We start from the raw sequence: 19,000 nt of genomic DNA, 5'->3' as shown, positions 1-19,000 counted from the left end.
GCGAACCAGGAACCACGAATTTTTATGAACTTGCCCGTTTGCGAACCAGTTCGTGGTTCGTGGGGTTTAAATACCTTTTTCCATGTCGGGAGATCCCCAACAAGCAGCTGATTGGGGGTTAAAAGCCCCTTTCTGTGCTGCTTTGCAGCGGCAGAGAAAGAGGCATTTCACCCCCCTCCAGCTTGGATCAGTTGCTTGTTGAGGAAGTCCTTGACAAACAGCTGATCCAGGGTTTAAATGTCCTTTTCCGTGCCGCTTCGCAGTGGCAAGGAAAGGGGTATTGGGCTTTTACACGAACCAAATGAACTGGAAGACCAGTTTGTGGAAGTTCATGGAAAACAGGCTTCCACAAACTGCTGGTTCGCGAAGCACGAACCAGCCCAGTTCATGACCAACTTTAGTTCGTCTTGCAGTTTGTGCCCATCTCTAGTCTAGAGGTAGCTTCCCTACCTCAACCTGTTATTTGTGGAATCAGGTAGAATCAAGTGTGTTTATTAGCCAGAGACCATCACGTTCTCAATACAAATTCAATAACCTGTTCTTTGTGAGAACTAGGCCACAGAGACAGATTGCATTTTGAATGACCAGGGTATTCAGAATTTGTTTCTTATATACATATCCATTTGTGATTACACGTGCCAAGAGGTTGAACCATCTGATAATGACTTCAGTAGCTGGGGAACCATGAATGGGGGCTATAGTCGCCTCTGGAAACAGTAAATTCTTCTGAGGCCAAACCATGAACCAAAACCCATGCTCTTACCCTCCACTGCCATCCTCTCCCGGAGCTCTTGCTGTAGCCGGCTTTGCCTATCCTCCAGCTCCAACTCACGAGCACTGCAAGGAGACATGGAGAACATGAACATTTCTCATCATGGTGATTTCGGCAGGAAGCAAAATCTACTCAGGAAGTTGAATGTTCAGAAGTCTTTGGCATAACCTCTCAGTTCTGATAACTGTGTCACCCTTCTAGCCGAGTATCTTTTTGAATAAGCTTCTCTAATAATACTTAACATTTGAAGATATCCAGTGAAAATGATGGACCATAGAACCAGTACAGACAAGAAAGAGGCACTTCTTTTGTACGACACAGAACTTGTGTAATTCTATGCCACAGAAGTGGCCAATGACTTTAAAAGATGATTGGACAAATTCATGAAGGCTATCAAGGGCTATTTGTCCTGAGGGCTCAATGGCACTTACATGTTCAAGGGTTTGGGGGGAGCAGGGGGGAACCTCTGGCTTCTGTGATAAGCCTGAAGGCCTTCGAGGGGCATCTGACTGGCCACTGTGGGAAATAGGATGTGGGAGTAGATATACCGTTGGTCTGATCTAGCAGGGTCCTTCTTACGTCCTTATTATTAACATAGAAACCTTACTTTTCTATCTCGTTATCCTTGTGTATAATCAGGCAAGTGTGTGTGTGGGTGTTTATTTTTATTAACTTTATTTATATCCTGCCTTTCTCCCCAGTGACTCTCCCTCTCCTCATGCACTGTTGGCAGGGGTGGGCTGCACTAAGTTGCTGTTTTGGAACTGTGTTTTTATGATAACTGTTGTTGTTTTTATTGTGATTTTAATGTGTATTGAAATTGTTGTACCCCACCCTGAGCCTGCAATGGGGGGGGGGGGGCTAGAATGAATGAATGAATGGGGACCCAAAGCAGCTCACATCATTTTCCTCCTCTCCATTTTAGCTTCACAACAACCCCATGACATAGGTTAGGCTAAGAGGGTGTGACTGGCCCAAGGTCACCCAGAAGAGCAGGTATTTGAAGCTGGGCCTTCCAGATCCTAGTCAGACACACTAACCCCTACACCACACTGGTTCTTTTATATATTGTAAATTTTTTATCTTGTCTTTCCTCTAAAGAACTTTGAGTGACATACATGGTTTGCATTTTTCTCTTATAACCACCATGTGAGGTGGGTTAGTTGAGAATGTGCAACTGGCCCAAGATTATCCAGCAAGCTTTGTGGCACAGTAGATATTTGAACCTGGGTTTCCCCCCCCCATTCTAGTCGAACACATTAACCACTAAAACACACCAAACACTATACCAATACCATTCATCTGTATAGCCTAAGTTAGAGACCGCTAACCCCGTTAAGCCTGTGGGAACGTTTGGAATTTTGAGAACAGACGGGGGCACTACCACAAAGTGGCTGCCACGTGGAGCAGGGCCAATAAAAAAAGGCTGCCATGGGAAGGGGTGGGATCAGTTCTTTGCCAAAAAGAACTGCTTGTTTCAGTTTCCAAGGAAAGGGGAAGGTTGGTCCCTCTGTGGCATGGAGAGGAGCTGCCAAGCCCAGAGAAATAAGAAAGGTGGTGTCAGGTATGGCTAAGCTAGAGGCGAAACACTTTGCCATTCAGGCTCAAAGCTCCCTGGTTTTTTTTTCATGCTCCATTCAAAACTCTCTGAATTTCTTCCTAAAGCAAGCAGGTGCCAAGAAACACCTCATTAGATGCCACGTTGGAGATTGCTGGCCTAAATGGTGACGGAGACTGGCTCTGCATGTCTCCCTGCCCATAGCCCATTGCTTCATCCTTCCCCCTCAGTGTTTGCCATGTGAAGAAAGACCCCTGCTCACTCACAATATCATCAGCTCTGACTCGTAGCGCACCAAAGCATTCTTCTCCTGTACCAGCTTGAACCATTCCTGCATCAGCTTGGGGTCATCCTTCTTTCCCATGCCTGCCAAGAAAAGAATGCGGGTCAGTTTTCAGGAAGATTTCTTGCCGTCTCCACGAGCCTCACAGGCAGGCAGGAGCAAACATGGCAGGGCAAAATGTGCAAAGAAAGCCGAGCAAGACGCTGCCAGAGCACTCTCATCAGATCTGCTTAACTTTGCCTACAGCACATAGGAAGGAGAATCACCACCTCCTGTCGTCAAAGCCTCCTCTGGATCCATGCATCCTGAATCCATGTGCCTCACCACAGAACAAGTAGCCAAAGTTATGCTTTCCTGCCCAGTATCCTTTCTCTATTGTCCCCTTTTCATTCTGGATATATTCAGACATTCCAACATAGCTCTCGACTGGAACCTAACACAGTGATTGAATTTCAACCTGGATGTGTTCTCACTCATCATTTGGCAAAGTAGCAACCGGGTGCTACGTGAATGCTCATAACACAATTTGATCACTCCCTGTGTACTCATCTATCAATTTCCATATTGGTAGACAGCTGCTGAGCAATTAGTGGTCAGAGACGAATTTCACCCGTGCAGCTCCCCACTAGACTGTTTCAGGGTTGACTTTAGCCAACTTTATGCTGACGCATAGCCCCATGTGCTGCGCTCTTTCCTTGTTAAGTCATTATCTTACTTCCTGAAGGCAGTCAATTGCTGACCTGTACCCTCAACACTCTTCCTTCCTCTTGGCTTTTAGTCATCACATCAGGTGAGTCTGCTTCAGCATGTTTCCTAGGTGCCCTTCTTTCTTTTAAACAAGTTTCCAAACTGCACAAATGCAGGTTCTGTCCAACACTATTTCCAGATTACTTTCTAACCTAGAATGAAGAAAATCCATACATGCCAAAAATTTAGAAAAACAGGAGAGAGCAGCAGCAGCTTGTCAAGAATTTCACTTTAAATTCAAACCTGCTCTCCAACAGTATTTTTTAAAAAATTACTTAGAACACTTATAAATCACCTTTCAGTCTTCACAGGTCCCAAAGTCACAAGCTAAAATTATAACAATCTGTTTAAGGGAAAAAATCCAGATAGCAATCAGCATGAAACCTCAATGGCAGTGCAAAATACCAACAGGTACCAGCCCGAGATCTTTTAGAGTAAACCAGAAGACTTATAAAAGACTCGATGGCAAAGCCATAAATAATGTGACCACTCTTGAGACTTTTGAGGTTCAGTAAGACTGAGAATGCTATACTCACACAAAATGTACCTAGTGAAGTGCTACTGACAGTGGCCTACAGACAATATCACTTTTGGGACTGGATCCTGAAAACCAGTTCATATGCAAAATGGAAGTCCTCTTTATATGCTCCTGATCAACAGAGTCTGCTTATCTACTGCAAGCCTACAGGATTTCTTAATGTCCTGCAGGGTAACTATTTTTGCAAAATGTTTCAGGGTGCCCTGTATTGATAAGCTGTTATCATCTCTTTTAGCTAAGGTGCCTAAAGAGATAAAAGTTTAAGAAACTGGTATACAGTACCTCACCCTGGCCTGGATAGCCCAGGCAAGGCTGATCTCATCAGGACTCGGAAGCTAAGCAGGGTCAGCCTTGGTTAGAGATTAGATGGGAGACCTCCAAGGAAGACCAGGGTCACTATGTGGAGGCAGGCAACGGCAAACCACTTCTGTTAGTCTCTTGCCTTGAAGACCCCAGCAGGGGTCGCCATAAGTCAGCTATGACTTGACAGCTCTTTCTACCAACATACTGTACCACAACTGCTAAGCTGTGGTCCATTACTGGAAATAATCCTGAATTTTCACTGATGCCCTTTTATAAAATTATTGTGCAAATATATTTGGGGGGGGGGGTTCTCCCCACCATTGCACTTGGTTAATTTATTTCATTATTGTTTTGTATATTGATTTTAGTATTGTTGTTTTCTTGTTTTTATTGATTTTAAACTGTTCACCGCCCAGAGCCCCTGGGGATGGGCGGTATATAAATTGAAATATAAATAAATAAATAAATAAATAAATAAATAAATAAATAATACAAAGGCAAAAACTGTAAGACAGAATCTCTGCCTAGCAATGGGTATAGAGAATAACATCTTTATCAAAAGCTACTCTGGCCTTTCCAAAATGCAGACTCTGCATGTTGGCCATGAGAAAGCCCAACGTGGAAATTAAAACAGGTACATCAAAGTGTTGACCTGGAAGCCAGATGTGATCCCCAAAGCATTTTACCTGGCACCTGGTTGCCATACCGAATTTTAATCCAAGTGCAGCCAAGTATTTGCCCATAGTTTTATTTGTATGGAAAATAAAATGTTATTGTTATGACTCCTTTGCGGGGGGCGGGGTGTTGTATGCTGTTCTCTGCTATGCCTAAAAGTGGGTTTCATAACTATGGAGCTCATTTTGTAAGATATTGCTGATATAATTACACAGTCAGACCATTTGTGATTGTGTAGGGATGAAGGGGCCAATTTGAGCTGCAAAAATATTCTTCCAGACATTGGACTGCTCTCAGGAGAATACATTGGTCTTTGAAAATAGAAAAGTTGACCATCCCTGCTCTAGAAGATTGCTACCAAACCTCTCTCCAACTTTTACTCCCTTGAGAACGTGAAATGAAGGGCCAATTCATCATCATCTTCTCTTACTGCGAAGTACGAAGACAGCAACTGATCCAAGAGAACTGGATATGAATATACAAAAGCTCAACCTAATCCATTAGCCATTCTTAGTTGTTGGTGTTATACCCCTCCACTGTCCAATTCCAATTATGCCTTTCTGAGCATCTCTGCACAAGGTGCCCTCATAGCCAGGGTGGAAAGGGGAAAAAATCCATGCAAACACCCAATATGGTGGAGCCATGAAAAGCACTGGGAAGTCTCCCCACCCTTTCCATTATAAGTATATCAGGGAGGGGGGGAACCATTTTGGACAAAAGAACCCAAATATGTGTTACCACTGACCTATGAAAATGTTTGTTTATTGTGTCAGCCAATGAATGGAAGGAGATGGTGGGAATGGGGAGGAAAGATGAATAAACCGATGAAGGTGCATCACGGAAAGCAGATACAGTGGTTAGCAGAAGTTACACATTGTAATCACATTCCACCCCTTTCCCCCATGCCTTGAGAAACAGAAACTTTACATGAAAAACAGACACAGTAAAAAAAAAAGTGTTCCTCAGCAGCCCAATGAGGGCTACGGCAGGTCAGAAGGTTGGCGTTTCATAGGCGAGAGACGTTGGGCAAACCAGTCATGGCAAAAGATGCAATATTCCTTCAATTCATTAGTGTAATTTGGTTTAAGGAGGGGGATTCACACTTTCCCCACTGGGAAAACCAACATGCCAAACAGGAGCTTTATGAGGTGACACAGTTGCCACTACAACCAATGCTGATAAAAAACCCCAATGATGTGAGGGAGCTTGAGGGAGCTATTCTTGCCCCCCATAATGTACAGCCAAGAAAGGGATACTGTACCTTTAGGATACTGCCAGGCACACTTCATAACAAGATTGTTACAGTGGATATCATTGAGATCGAAGGAAAGAAGAGGGAATTTTGGTGGTGAATAACTTGATTCCGTCACTAGCTGACTAGTGTCTCTATGCCAATCCAATTGTGGTTTTGAAAGGGGATGGAGGGTATGCAAGATGTTACATTACCTTCATGGGCACAGCAAGGGCAGAAGGAGAGAGGTCTACGGCGTGGTGTCCCGGCATTGGGCTCAACTTCAATAGGACCAAAGATGGGAGAGGAAGAAGGGAAGGGGAAAGGAAGTTGGAAGGAAGAAAGGAGAAACAGGGTGAAAATAAACAGACAAGCAAAAGGACAAAAAAGCACAAGAGTGAGAAAGAAAGGAAACAACAAGAAGAAAGAAAAGAAAAAAATACAAGAAATGGAGAAGCAGAAACAGGGGAAACAGTCTACTGATGGAACGTCCCTTGTCAACACGAATAATGGAGAAGAGCAGCACTGGGAAGGGAAACTGTATGGGCCATAAAAATTACCGAGATGACAGAAACAGCCCAGATGTGACATTCTTTGAGGCTGCAGAATTTTTGCCCTAATGTCAAAATTCATAGGCAAGAGATCAAAGCGCTGAGAAGAAGGCGAACAATTCTCATAACTATAGTATCCAATGGGTTTAGACATCTTTCAATTAGCCTAGTTTTTCAAAGGCGGGACATTCAACATGTTTTCTTGTGATGGTGTCGAAGGATGCAGGTTCACTACGAGAAACATAGCACATGTGGAAAACAAGGCATCTTGGAATTAAGCAGAAGGGCCTGACTGAAGAAAATATTTTGTTATGAGAGGTCATGTGTTTGAGATGGGGATTAAATGGTAATGTACACTTACAGGCCTCTAAAGAAAGTGTTGGCCAAACAACATTCCCAATGGTATGTAAAAAACTAAAACTTCCTGTCTTCCATCATCAGCAAAATAAGACTGTGTGACACAGCTATAGACCATACTGCAGTATAGAATGGTCCTAAATTTCCCTCCTTTTTTACTACAAGAATCGCAACTAAGCAAGGGTTCAATTGGTATTTTATCGCATCAAGTTTAATATTTTAGGCACTGCCCACAGCTCAAGCTGGTAGAAAGATTTGCAGCACATTCTGGTAATATGTACAATCACTTTTCCCCTCAAGAATTTTGGGTGTGTGCCCAGTAATAGCTAGAAATAGCAGTTTCTAAACTTTTGATCACAGAAACATAATCTCCCCCCCCTCTTCTAAATGAAAATTGGAAGCACACATTTCACCCCCTATATGTCTGTATGAGTCACTGTTCTAGACATCCCCTTGACTGAAAGGAGGCAAGGTGAGAGAACTGACTCATTCAGAGAAACAATAGAAGCTACGATATATTGTCGAAGGCTTTCATGGCCGGAGAACTATGGTTGTTGTGGATTTTCCAGGCTGTATCGCCGTGGTCTTGGCATTGTAGTTCCTGATGTTTCGCCAGCAGCTGTGGCTGGCATCTTCAGAGGTGTAGCACCAAAAGACAGAGATCTCTCAGTGCCAGTGACACTGAGAGATCTCTGTCTTTTGGTGTTACACCTCTGAAAATGCCAGCCACAGCTGCTGGCGAAACATCAGGAACTACAATGCCAAGACCATGGCTATACAGCCCGGAAAATCCACAACAACCAATAGCAGCTACCTCTGTACAGGGACACTGTGGGCTTGCAAGAACCTCTATTGCTCTGAGGCTTCTTGCTCAGCATGCCTGTGTGTCTTGGAGATTGAATGCCCATGGATTAAATGTATAGAGACGAAGAATCTATAAAGACCTTGGGGTGCTTTGACTGGGAAGTCTGCTGGTAGCAGTGGTAAAGGGAAACCGTTAGAGTGTAAGGAGAAGGACCAGAAGCCCCTAAGATAAAGGATATCCATAATCTGCTGAAAAAAAATTAGACCTACATGCACATATATAGAGAGGGAGTCACACTTCTTGGAATGGAGATCTACAGAGCTGTGGGAAAGGAAGGGCTTTCAGAAGGGACCATCACAGAACTAGAGTAGAGCACACAGGACAGACCAAAGTTAAAGAGGAGGGCACATCGACTCGCAAAGAGTACGAATGAGCAATAGGACTCTCTCAGACAGGAAGAAACATTTATACTGGGATTGGAAGGGTTAAAAATGGAGGAAGCAAGTCCAAGTCCGGAATAGGCCACATATGAAGCTGCACTTCTCTGAGGAGCTAACTACAGCAATTTTGTATACAGAGCACCACAGGGAGGTGTAGGGTTGCCAGCTCCATGTTGGGAAATTCCTGGAGATCTGGGGGGTGAAACCTGGAGAAACCTGGAGAAAGTGGGGTTTGGGAAGGGAAAGGACCTTGGCATGGCATAATTCCATACAGTCCACTCCCCAATGTAGCCATTTTCTCCGGGTGAACTGGTCTCTGTGGCCTGGAGACCAGTTGTAATTCCAGGAGATCTCCAGCTGCTACCTGGAGGCTGGCAACCCTAAGGAGGTGTCCTCTCATTGCTCCATTCCGCTTGTACTTTTCTGAGCATGGCCTATCTGCAGTCATTGTGGGTGCTACTCTATGCTCCCAAGATGCTTGGGTGTGTGCCGCCAGCAAGTAAGCATCAGTGTCGCATCTTGGGGCAAACTAATCAGATTACTGTCTTGCTACAAACACAGTTCTATCTTATCAAAGGCTTTCTTGTCGAAGGCTATCTTGTCGAAGGCTTTCACGGCCGGAGAACGATGGTTGTTGTGGGTTTTCCGGGCTGTATTGCCGTGGTCTTGGCATTGTAGTTCCTGACGTTTCGCCAGCAGCTGCGGCTGGCATCTTCAGAAGATGCCAGCCACACCTCTGAAGATGCCAGCCACAGCTGCTGGCGAAACGTCAGGAACTACAATGCCAAGACCACGGCAATACAGCCCAGAAAACCCACAACAACCACAGTTCTATCTTCCTTTTAAAGTGCGGCCAGCAACTAGCTCTGCATTCAGGTGCCTCAGACTGGAGGCTGTCAAAAATGCACATGCTAACTTGGTTCTTGGTGCAAGCTCTGTGCACATAAATTATGTGATAGGAAGAAAATCAACAAATGTGTTTTTCATTGCTCCATATGCCTCACTATACTCACTATTCTCCTTTGCACATGCTCTCTCTCTCTCATACACACACACACATGCACATACAAACACATACATATAATTCTCAAGAAAACATTTTCATCAGGGCAGGTCTTTAAAAATTGAATTCGATTGTCTAACACTGCTCAATTAATAAATCTCCCACTCATAAAAACAACTGATCCGATCAAGCCCTCCCCTAAATTTCCAATATTAAAGATTATTTCAAATATATACCCTTTATATACATATTTACATATATATTTATGTACTTGTCCTCACTCAGCTTTTCAGATTTTGGCCAACAGTTCCTCAAGTTTGTATGAATCCACTTGCCCAATAGCACTGCAGTTCGGATTTTCCTACTGCTTAAGGGACATAAGGACTGATACAAATTTTGCAATTGCCAGTGTAACTTTAGAATCCCTGTTGCTTAATAAAAAGGATATTACCTCAGACACAGATAATCCAAGACAATCAATTAAAAGAGGAGTAATATAACACAATCAAAGATCCTCATAAAAGGGACAAAACAGTAAAATGTCAGCTAAAAAAATCAATCAAACCAGAGAAACACAAAGCAGTCCTTTCTGAGGTAACTTAAGATAGCTGCCTTTTCACGACCACAGAAGGACTGGCATTTAATCTGGCAAGGAAAAAAGCTCATAAAATTGTGGAATTGTCAGAAAATAAGTTAATGATGGCAAGCATCTTGAGGGGGGAATACTAAAAAACTGAGATGAGCAAGTACGACACACTCGAATCACTGTGCTGGCATAATCAATCTATTTCATATTATATATATATATATATATAAGTACAGAAAATACAAATTATTTTATAGAGTCCCTGGGGGACATTCACAACATTGAATAACTATTTATAGATACTGAATACAAGGTATTAAAGAAATAATTCCCAGGCACCATGGAAGTAACAGTAGCCCAGCTTTCTAAAAAAAATCTAGACCAGGTAGCAAGTACTTTAACTAGCCTGTCCGCCCACACAGATGAATAACTTGCAGCACATCAACAGCTCGAAGGAGCCAACTCTCTTCCAATGTGCTAAAGTTTCCATCGGGTCACTTGCAGACAATTTTTAGTCACCACAGATGACTCACCAAGTGGGATGCTTTTTGCAGACTTACAGCAACACATAAAAAGTATCCTACACTTTTAAAGCAAGACTAAAATTCAGTAATATTTTTACTAGGTCGTCCTAAATAAAGCTATACACATAACTAACTTTGGTACATTCACCAGCTGTATCAAGTAGCTACTCAACAAGACAAACCTGAACACATCCAACACAATCCTTTTTTGTTTGGCTTAAAAAACCCATCACTGAGGCAAAATCTGGGTGGCTCAAATACTTGCAAATCTTCACCTATTTATTTTAAACATTTGTATGCTGCCTTTCTACCCAAATAGGGTCCCAAAGGTGGCAAACATTAAAAAAGTTAAAACATTTAAAAAGTTTAGAAACAATTCAATACATTTTAAAAGTTTAGAAACAATTCAATAAACACACGCACAAACACACAACACAAACAACAGGGAGGAGGGCCAGAAAATGACTCAAGCAGATTTTTATTAAATCCCAATTTCTCAAGATGGAAACAGAAATAATAGCCCATTACCTTTTCCCCTTTATGGAGACACTGGTAACTGATATGATTTCCATTTAGCTTTAAAATTAGCTTTAAAACTAATTAATACTAATACATTTATTGCACATCTATACAATTATCCTAATCCCATGTGGTTTTGTAGAATTAAGTCTTGCAGATGGTAACATGGAAGACCACCCTTACACACATGAAGCTGCCTTATACTGAGTCAAACCATTAGTCTATCAAGTTAAGTACTGTCTACTCAGACGGGCAGTGGCTTTCCTTCATGTTTCCTTCTACCTGATCCTTAACTGGAGATGCCAGGAATTGAACCTGGGACCTTCTGCATGCAAAGCAGAGACCCTTCTACGGAACCACAGCCCTTCTCCCCTTTTGGCTGGCCTGCAATAATCACCTTCTATATGAGATACATTCATACCATTAACATGGTCGAAAATCAACATGCACAGTAACCTCTCAGGAAAATTCAAGCTTGGCACTAGGCATGCCATGTCTTGAAGAATCACCCAGAGATTATAATCCACATTTTAAAAGTTTTATAGCCATATTGGTCTACACAAAACCCAAAGACAAGAACAAAATCCATGCAATTCGTGTACCTGCATAACCAGCACAACAGCCAAAGCAGGGAACTACCAAAGTCCTTCATGGGCACTACATTCTGTAGCAAGGAGTCATTGTGTCAGGTAATTCTAACAAGCCGCTCTTATCTTCCCTTTCAGCCTTGGTTCCTCCCCTTGCTCTTTATGCCAAACATCTGTTATGAACAGGCCCTGTCTAGGAACCTTCCTCATATTCCTCTTCATCCCTTATAACTGAATTACTTTTTCTCCCTTTCTCAAATGCTGGATTACTCTGGCTTTTACTTCCCTCGATGACCACCATGTTTTCTTCCAAGTAGGGTCACCATTTCAGATCCCTTGCACCCAACATCAGCCTTGAACCTTGGCTACTTCATTTCTACCCTGCCTTTCTCCCCCATGGGACCCAAAGTGGCTTACATCATTCTCTGTTCCATGTTACCATCACAACACCTCTGTGAGGCAGGTTAGGCTGAACGTATGCGCCTGGCCCAAGGTCACCAAAGCAAGCTTCCATGGCACAATGGGGATTCCCAACCTGCATTTCCCAGAAACTAGTCTGACACTCTAACCACTACACAATACTGTTACATTGCGGCATTCTTGCAGTTCCAGTTTGCTAGCTCTTACTGTAACAATTCTGACTATACTTAAAGGTCCTGGCTATGGAATATATTTTTTCCAGTATGCATTACAATCAGAAATTAATTTGAAGCCACAAGCTACAAACACATCCAAAATTGCTATCACTTAAAGAGTTTGTCACTTGGAAGCCCTAATCTTGAATGCAATCACTGGAAATGTTGCCTTCAAAGAATTTGGGTGTTGAGGTACAAATTGAGAAACACCATCTTAAATTCCACTGTATTCACTGACTGAGGTGGGAGGGGGCAAGAGGAAATTGCTTCCCCTCCTTCCCAACAGTGCCTCAAGCTGTGTCAGAAATCAGTGCTGACTATGTGTTAGTTTATACATATCTATGCCATGCAGCAACATGGTACGCTTTCCCCCAAGAGCTCCAGACATTTCTACAGGGAGGCATGTGCGTGAGTGGAATTGGTCTCATTGCATTATGGTAACTGCATTTAGCTGCACATGTGCCAGGAATAGGAAGCACATGGTTGATTCCCGCTTCACCGGAACGCCACAGGAACTCAGCAGGACTTGTGTGGTTTTAGTTGAAATGAGACTGAACAGCTAAGTTCCCAAGAGGACTTTCCTTTGGAACATATCACACACACTTTTTCCGATCCTTACAACCAACCTATAAGGTAGTTCTATAATTATTATCTCCATATTACAACTGTGGCTGAGAAATTATGGCCAACTTAAGACCACCTTCTGAATGCATGGCAGGAATGAGACTTGAACCTGGGACTTGCCTGATTCACAGCTCCATCTCATAGCCCACTAAACTACAGTGCCCCTCAAGCACTCTGGCAGCCCCGTAAGGCAATACTGCAGGAACACCAGTCACAAAGAAGTACAAAAACACTAGAACTATAAAGCCACAGATTTTTTTCCCAGCACATAACACTGAGCTTCATTTAAAGGGATACTGCTGGATATTTCATTTATTGATGTTGTGGGAGAGTGGGAAGAATGCTTTTCAACAATATTTCCCAGAATTCCAAACTGAATATGATCAGCTTTTTTAGGGGCTGAGGCTACACAATAATTCCAATTCATTTGGCCAATTCATTTACACACCAAAGGGTTTGTTGGGGCTGGGGGGATCAGGCAAGAAATAAGAGTGACTGGCATTGTGAACAGTTATCCAAACAGTAAAATGCAGAGACCAAAACAACATCAATTATGAAAAGGCAAAATAGAGGGCTGTTTGTGAGGTTTAGTTTAAGCAAGTTTTTTATGACAGAAGTGAGGTTACAGGAACAAAATGACAGTATCCCTTTAAATGACTCTGAGAATTCCACCCCCCCTCCCGCCCAGCCATTGTTAGCAGGAGTGACAGGGCTATTGCCTTCAAGGAGGCGTTAGGAAGAGGAGGAGGGGAAAGGCAAAGAGAAAGGAAGCGGCATCAGCCAGGGTGCAGAATAGGTTAAGGGGTGCTCAGCACTTGCCCTTTTACAGCTCCTTTATGCACGCAATGCCTCCTAAAGGCACGCTCAGGAAAAGCACTAGAAGGGAACCCTCGGGTAGCCAAAGGCAGGTCTCGCTCGTCACTTGTTGCAGTCCAGGATAAGTGGTGGAGCCAAGATTTTAAACATTTGAACATTTCAGCCAGAGTAGTAGCTAAGTTTTATCAGGGGGTGTGCACATGGGTCATATTTTGACTTCAGCATCAACACAATTGGCTCTTCCCTCTACCCCACACGAACTTTTCCCTTGCCAACATGAAAAGCAACAGATGCTCTGGGGGAGCATGCTTTTGCCTGCATCTCATTGGCTCATTCCACAATGGCTCATCCACGCACAAGAGCAGAGGCCATGACATCAACACGTATAAATCTGTTGAAAAGACCCTTCCCCCACACTGGGGCTCTGTTCTTAGCATCTTCCTGTAAAAGCAGCTTCCGGACAGTTTGCGTGTGGAATCCCATCACATTTCTCTGCTCTCGGAAGAAAACGGAAGCTCCTATTTGCCACAGTGAAACAATTCAAGTTTTCCATTGGTACGTTTATGGTAATGGTATCCAATTCACAGGCTGGCATTCACTAGCATGTGAATACTTAAGTTGTGTTACACTGTAGTACTTTTCCTTCCAGCACTGCTGGGGTAACGTAAGAAGCTCTGGACCCTGCAGGAGAAACCCACACTGTGGTTACTGTACATTTGAGAGGGTTAGCAGCGGTGTGCAAAAGAACTGCAGCGTGGCCACCACACACAGGATCTGAGGTTTCAAACCTCAGTGGCATGGAAAAGATCAATGCTGTAGCATTTTCCACCCAACTGGAGCAACATAACCCCAGCTTGTTTTTTGCAGATTAACAGCTCTAAGGGACTGTACTGCACAAGCGATTGTGTCAGTCGGGGACTTCTGATCAATTGATGCACTTCTGGATTTTGACAAAATAAAAAGGGCAATGTGCCTGATCTCTGTGGAAGAGACCCAGTTCATAACCCTTACTGAAGTGGAAGATTCTCTGAGCTGATTTGGGAAAACAATCTCCCACCCACAACCCAGCCAGGGATTAAAGGCCACCATATCCTGTACCTGGGAAAAGTCTTGTTTTCAAAAATGTGATAGCTCAGATCTGTACCACTTAATTGCCTTTTTTATGTCTGCCGAGGACTGCAAGCAGCAGGGGGCATCAAGAACCCAGCAGCCCACAATATATGGCTAGTCAGCGATAGTTGAATTGGCTTGAGTTAAATCTTTCTTCTTGGGGGATCCTCTCCAAGAAAAAAGGAAGGCTGCACCAATTTCAAAACCTACAGAGGAAGGTAAACCTCAAATGGTTGCCTGCAAACCCTAGTTAAAGCACTCCAAAGAGTCTGTGCTTCAGGAGACACGAGATGATCAGCAGCTATGGTCAAGAGTTATACTCTACTCATATTGCACCTGGAATTGTAGAAAATACATATTTCTTCCCTCCTGATTTAGTCTCTGTGGCAGAAACTGCTACACTGAACCTGAGATTTGATATACTGCTGGTTAAACTTTGAGAAAGGCTCGATTTAAACAAGAGTTTTAGCACTTTTTGAGATTCTCTTCATTTTTTTTGTTGGCTCATGACTTCTCCACCATGTAAAAAATTGCACAGAAATTCCATTGATATATGACGACCTTTTCGGCATGCAAGAGACAAAACACAGCCCACCAAAACCACCCAAGACCTCGGAACAAACTTTCCCTTTGTTGAGAAATGGCAATGTGCCTGAAACTCATTAGATTTCTTCTCTCCCAGTTCAACCCTTATTTAAAGGGTTTGTAGCACTGACACCAAAATTTGGTATTGCTGATTCAACATGATAGCCTGGACAAATCCAAGGTAACAGGCAGTATGTACCATATAAAAAGAAAAATGAATAGGGGAGAGGGAACCTACTACTCTTACAAACTGTAACACAACAGGGTCCATCACTGCTTTGATCGGCTTACAGAGGCAGGAAAAAAGAAGGGAAGAAATTGCTAAAATCGGACCACATAGAATTGAACAGTTTCAGGGGAGAAACAGAAACAGTGTGGTGACTTTCAGGCTGCACTCTTACGAATCTTCCATACTGATAGACAAACATCGTAAAAGAGAGGCAGTCTGCCATCAATGGGATCTTTGCTCACCCCAGAGAGATTCCTTGGCACACAAAATAAGGAGCAAATGGCTGTTTGGGAGGGGGGCAAGAGGTTCAACACCCTTAATGCTGATCAGTGCTGCCAGTATCCCTTTCAACAGTGCAACGAACTGAAGATTGCACTAATAGCTTTTGTTTCAAATAGGACTTCAAGTGGGATATAAATGCACAGCTTCTCAAGACTTGTTTCCCATCATCACCCTATTGGATCGCCACAGGGAATAAAAGGGAGGCTGAACTTGGGAAGTCACTGGACGAGCCCATTACTCTCTGTGGGAGAATACGAGATACTCATTTTTATTTGTCGTGTAATGTTTAGCCACTGTAACTCTAAGAGAACTCATTCTCTTTGAATAGCAAAACCTAAAACAATGGCTTTCATTATCATTGGAGACATTTATTATTAAGTTTTAGATACCAAACAATAACCTTTGAAAACAGAGGTTGTGAGATCCAGGTAATTCCTTCTGGCAACTCTAAGGGCCTGTATTGTGCATACTGGAGGTGCCCTATTTTTGTTGCCCCAGTGTCACAAGGCTCTGTTTTCCAGATGATGTGTCACCACCAAGTGTGGCTGACCTGTCTGTCTTGCTTCTTTCTTCTGCAGATCCATTTTATTCAACATGTTCTATCTCGCTGCTTCTGGGCCAACAATCACGAGACTGCTTATGCAAATAAAGCCATTGTTTTTTAAAAAAAAGTTTTTCAGGAAACTTTCAACAGGAGGAAATCACATCACGACATTTTGTATTTCCCAGTGTTACTAGGGGACAGAGGAGGAGGTGAGTCTGGATAAAACAGTTTCTGCCTTTCCTTGAATTCCATGAATGATTTCTCCAATGGCTGAATTCTGAGAAGAGCACAAGCCCTGACCAGTACACCCAGAATTCACCACAGAACACTTGGGATTGGGTCCTCAGTTAGCCTCATTAAAACCCAGTTTTGCTGTGATAGGGAGGTTTGAAAGCTATTATGACTGCTGGATAGTAATGTGGTCTTTTCCTTTGAGCTGGAAAAGGGGTTGTGCCCCAGCCGATCCGTTAGGTGCAAGACTGGTTTCATCTCATTGCTTGTGAGCCAGGGATGGAGAGAAGAAGGTGGAGGGACAGGGTGGGAGAGGGTGTCAGCAGGGTTAGTGCCAGCAAAGAGGTTCTGCCATACATACCACCCAGGTGCAAGTCGATGAGGTCACTGTAATAAGACTCTCCCCAATAGTCTATAACAAGGAATCGGTGAAGAGAGAGAGTTATTGGATCAAATACCCACCCTAACTGATCCCTCCCCAATCCCTGCCCAGCACTCCAAAGCAGTCGATAAGAGAAATTGCATACATAAGAGAGGCAGACAGGGGGAGGGTGAGAGAGAGAAAAGACAGAAACAACAAGAAATCATGCGACTTTGTAATAAATATATACGCATACATATATACGGTATATGCTATAAAGACAAGGAGACAGTTCCCAGTAAATAGGCAGGCAAGACAGGCAGGCATGAACTTCCAGGCAAAGAAAGGGAGTAGGCTGGGTTTTGTACAAGGATTCTTCAGCTAGGTCGGTTTGTACCAGTATGTGGCACTGCCATGTGGGTTTGGGGTGGGGCATTAGGGAAGGGTCCACAAATACTCTCCAGCAGAAAGGAAATTCAGTAAAGGTGGGTGTCTCTTTTCAATCTTCTCAAGGAACAGCTTTCCCACCAAGCTTCAATCGCAGAATGTGCCCAGATTAGGCAGTCAGAAAAGTACGAGCGCCTTCAGAAGTACCTGCAACCCTTAACTTTTTCCCAGGATTTGTTTTCCGGAGACAAATCAATGAACAGAGTTAAGAGAATCTAGAACCTTGCTCCTACGGTTGTCCTAAGAAAAGCTAAGTCCAGAGCAATGCCCCCCACAAGCATTCACCAGATCATCTTTCTTAAGCAGATAAAGGTCACGTCAAGATCAACCCCCTGTGGATGGTCGGGCTGAATCCCCAAGTGTGTTGGTGTCTGTCAAGTAGAGAAAGCCTTCTTTGGGCAAAGGTCATACAGGCAGGTCAAAGCCTCAGAGCTATGGGGTATTAAGGACATATTGGCTTGGATCCAGTGGAGCATTGTGATGGACAGAAGGATTGCTGTCCACGAAGTGTGATCTTTATTGCCTCTGCCCTCCCAATGCAACCCCCAAATGCCCTCTTGGGGAGGCAAGGAAGTCATGCTTCGCAGGTGAAAATCCTTCCACTCACAGAAATGCTCTTTCGACTCCCAGCCATTGTGTGTCTTTTGTAGAATGCTAGATGACTCTCGAAAGCTAAAAAGAGTTCCAAAAAGAGTTTCTATTCTGACACAAGCGAAAATACTTCCCACAGGAGTGCAACACCTAGAATGTGTGGATTTATATGGCAACTGTGCCCTGGTCATATTAGGCATAGAACATATCAGGACATTAGCCCACCACAGTATGAAGAATCTTATTAACCCAGTAGCAATCTATGAAAAGGAAAAACCATGGAGAGCATGTATAAGGCTTCATTCACTTCCTTAGCTTGAGGCAAGAAAAATATATATGAAAGACACAAGTCCTCTGACCTGTGCACCACAAAGGGATTCATGAAAGGACTTCTAGCACAGCTCTAGTCAAAGCAGACCCTTCAGGCCATAAAAAGGGAACGAAGGATAAACTATGGTTGTTGGGGGTTTTCCGGGCTGTATTGCCGTGGTCTTGGCATTGTACAATGCCAAGACCACGGCAATACAGCCCGGAAAACCCCCAACAACCATCGTTCTCCGGCCGTGAAAGCCTTCGACAATACATCGAAGGATAAACTGTTGATTGTTATGATTTTTGGCTTCAGTATCTGAGAAGGAGGTACTAAGAGTGGTCCCAGAAAACTGACTTTCATTTTCTTGAAAGCAAGAACGAACAAGAAGTTGGATCACTGCCACAAATTTCCACTTAGGATAGAGGCAGGACTGGACCTACTATTAGGCAAAGTGAGGCAGTGTGATGCAGATGGTAGACTTTCAGAGTACCCCTGAAGGGAAGCAAGTTATCCTTTACTTAGTTTATGGGTAAGGTTTTTACCATCATGGGGGTGCCATACGGTTCCTCCATATTTGGTTTTAACATATCTTGAACCACCTCTGGACAGATTTCCTTCCTAATTTCCTACAATATAATTCCTTATCCCCCCAAATGCCCAGAGTTATAGGCTACAACTGTGCTTCATATACAAGACGATTTTCTTTAATTATATACTACTACTATAGGGAAAATGCATATATGTTGTGCACAC

The 19,000-nt window shown here is 43.3% G+C and overlaps 1 protein-coding gene across 2 annotated transcripts in view; it reads right to left on the bottom strand.

Annotated features, from left to right (window-relative positions):
* Positions 1–19,000, bottom strand: part of MICAL3 (microtubule associated monooxygenase, calponin and LIM domain containing 3) — a 231,435-nt gene that overhangs the window by 8,594 nt on the left and 203,841 nt on the right. Inside the window, exons 38-40 of one of the 2 annotated variants that reach the window (XM_054987717.1) lie at positions 6,323–6,388; positions 2,597–2,696; positions 764–837 (exon numbers count right to left, since the gene is read on the bottom strand). In XM_054987717.1, coding sequence (XP_054843692.1) covers positions 764–837; positions 2,597–2,696; positions 6,323–6,388 — 240 coding nt within the window. The remainder of the gene's footprint in view (positions 1–763; positions 838–2,596; positions 2,697–6,322; positions 6,389–19,000) is intronic. The other variant, XM_054987716.1, reaches the window with a different exon arrangement.

The sequence above is a fragment of the Eublepharis macularius genome, chromosome 9 (genome assembly GCF_028583425.1).
Source record: "Eublepharis macularius isolate TG4126 chromosome 9, MPM_Emac_v1.0, whole genome shotgun sequence".
NCBI classification, from domain to species: domain Eukaryota; kingdom Metazoa; phylum Chordata; class Lepidosauria; order Squamata; family Eublepharidae; genus Eublepharis; species Eublepharis macularius.
This window is presented reverse-complemented; position numbering and strand designations above follow the sequence as displayed.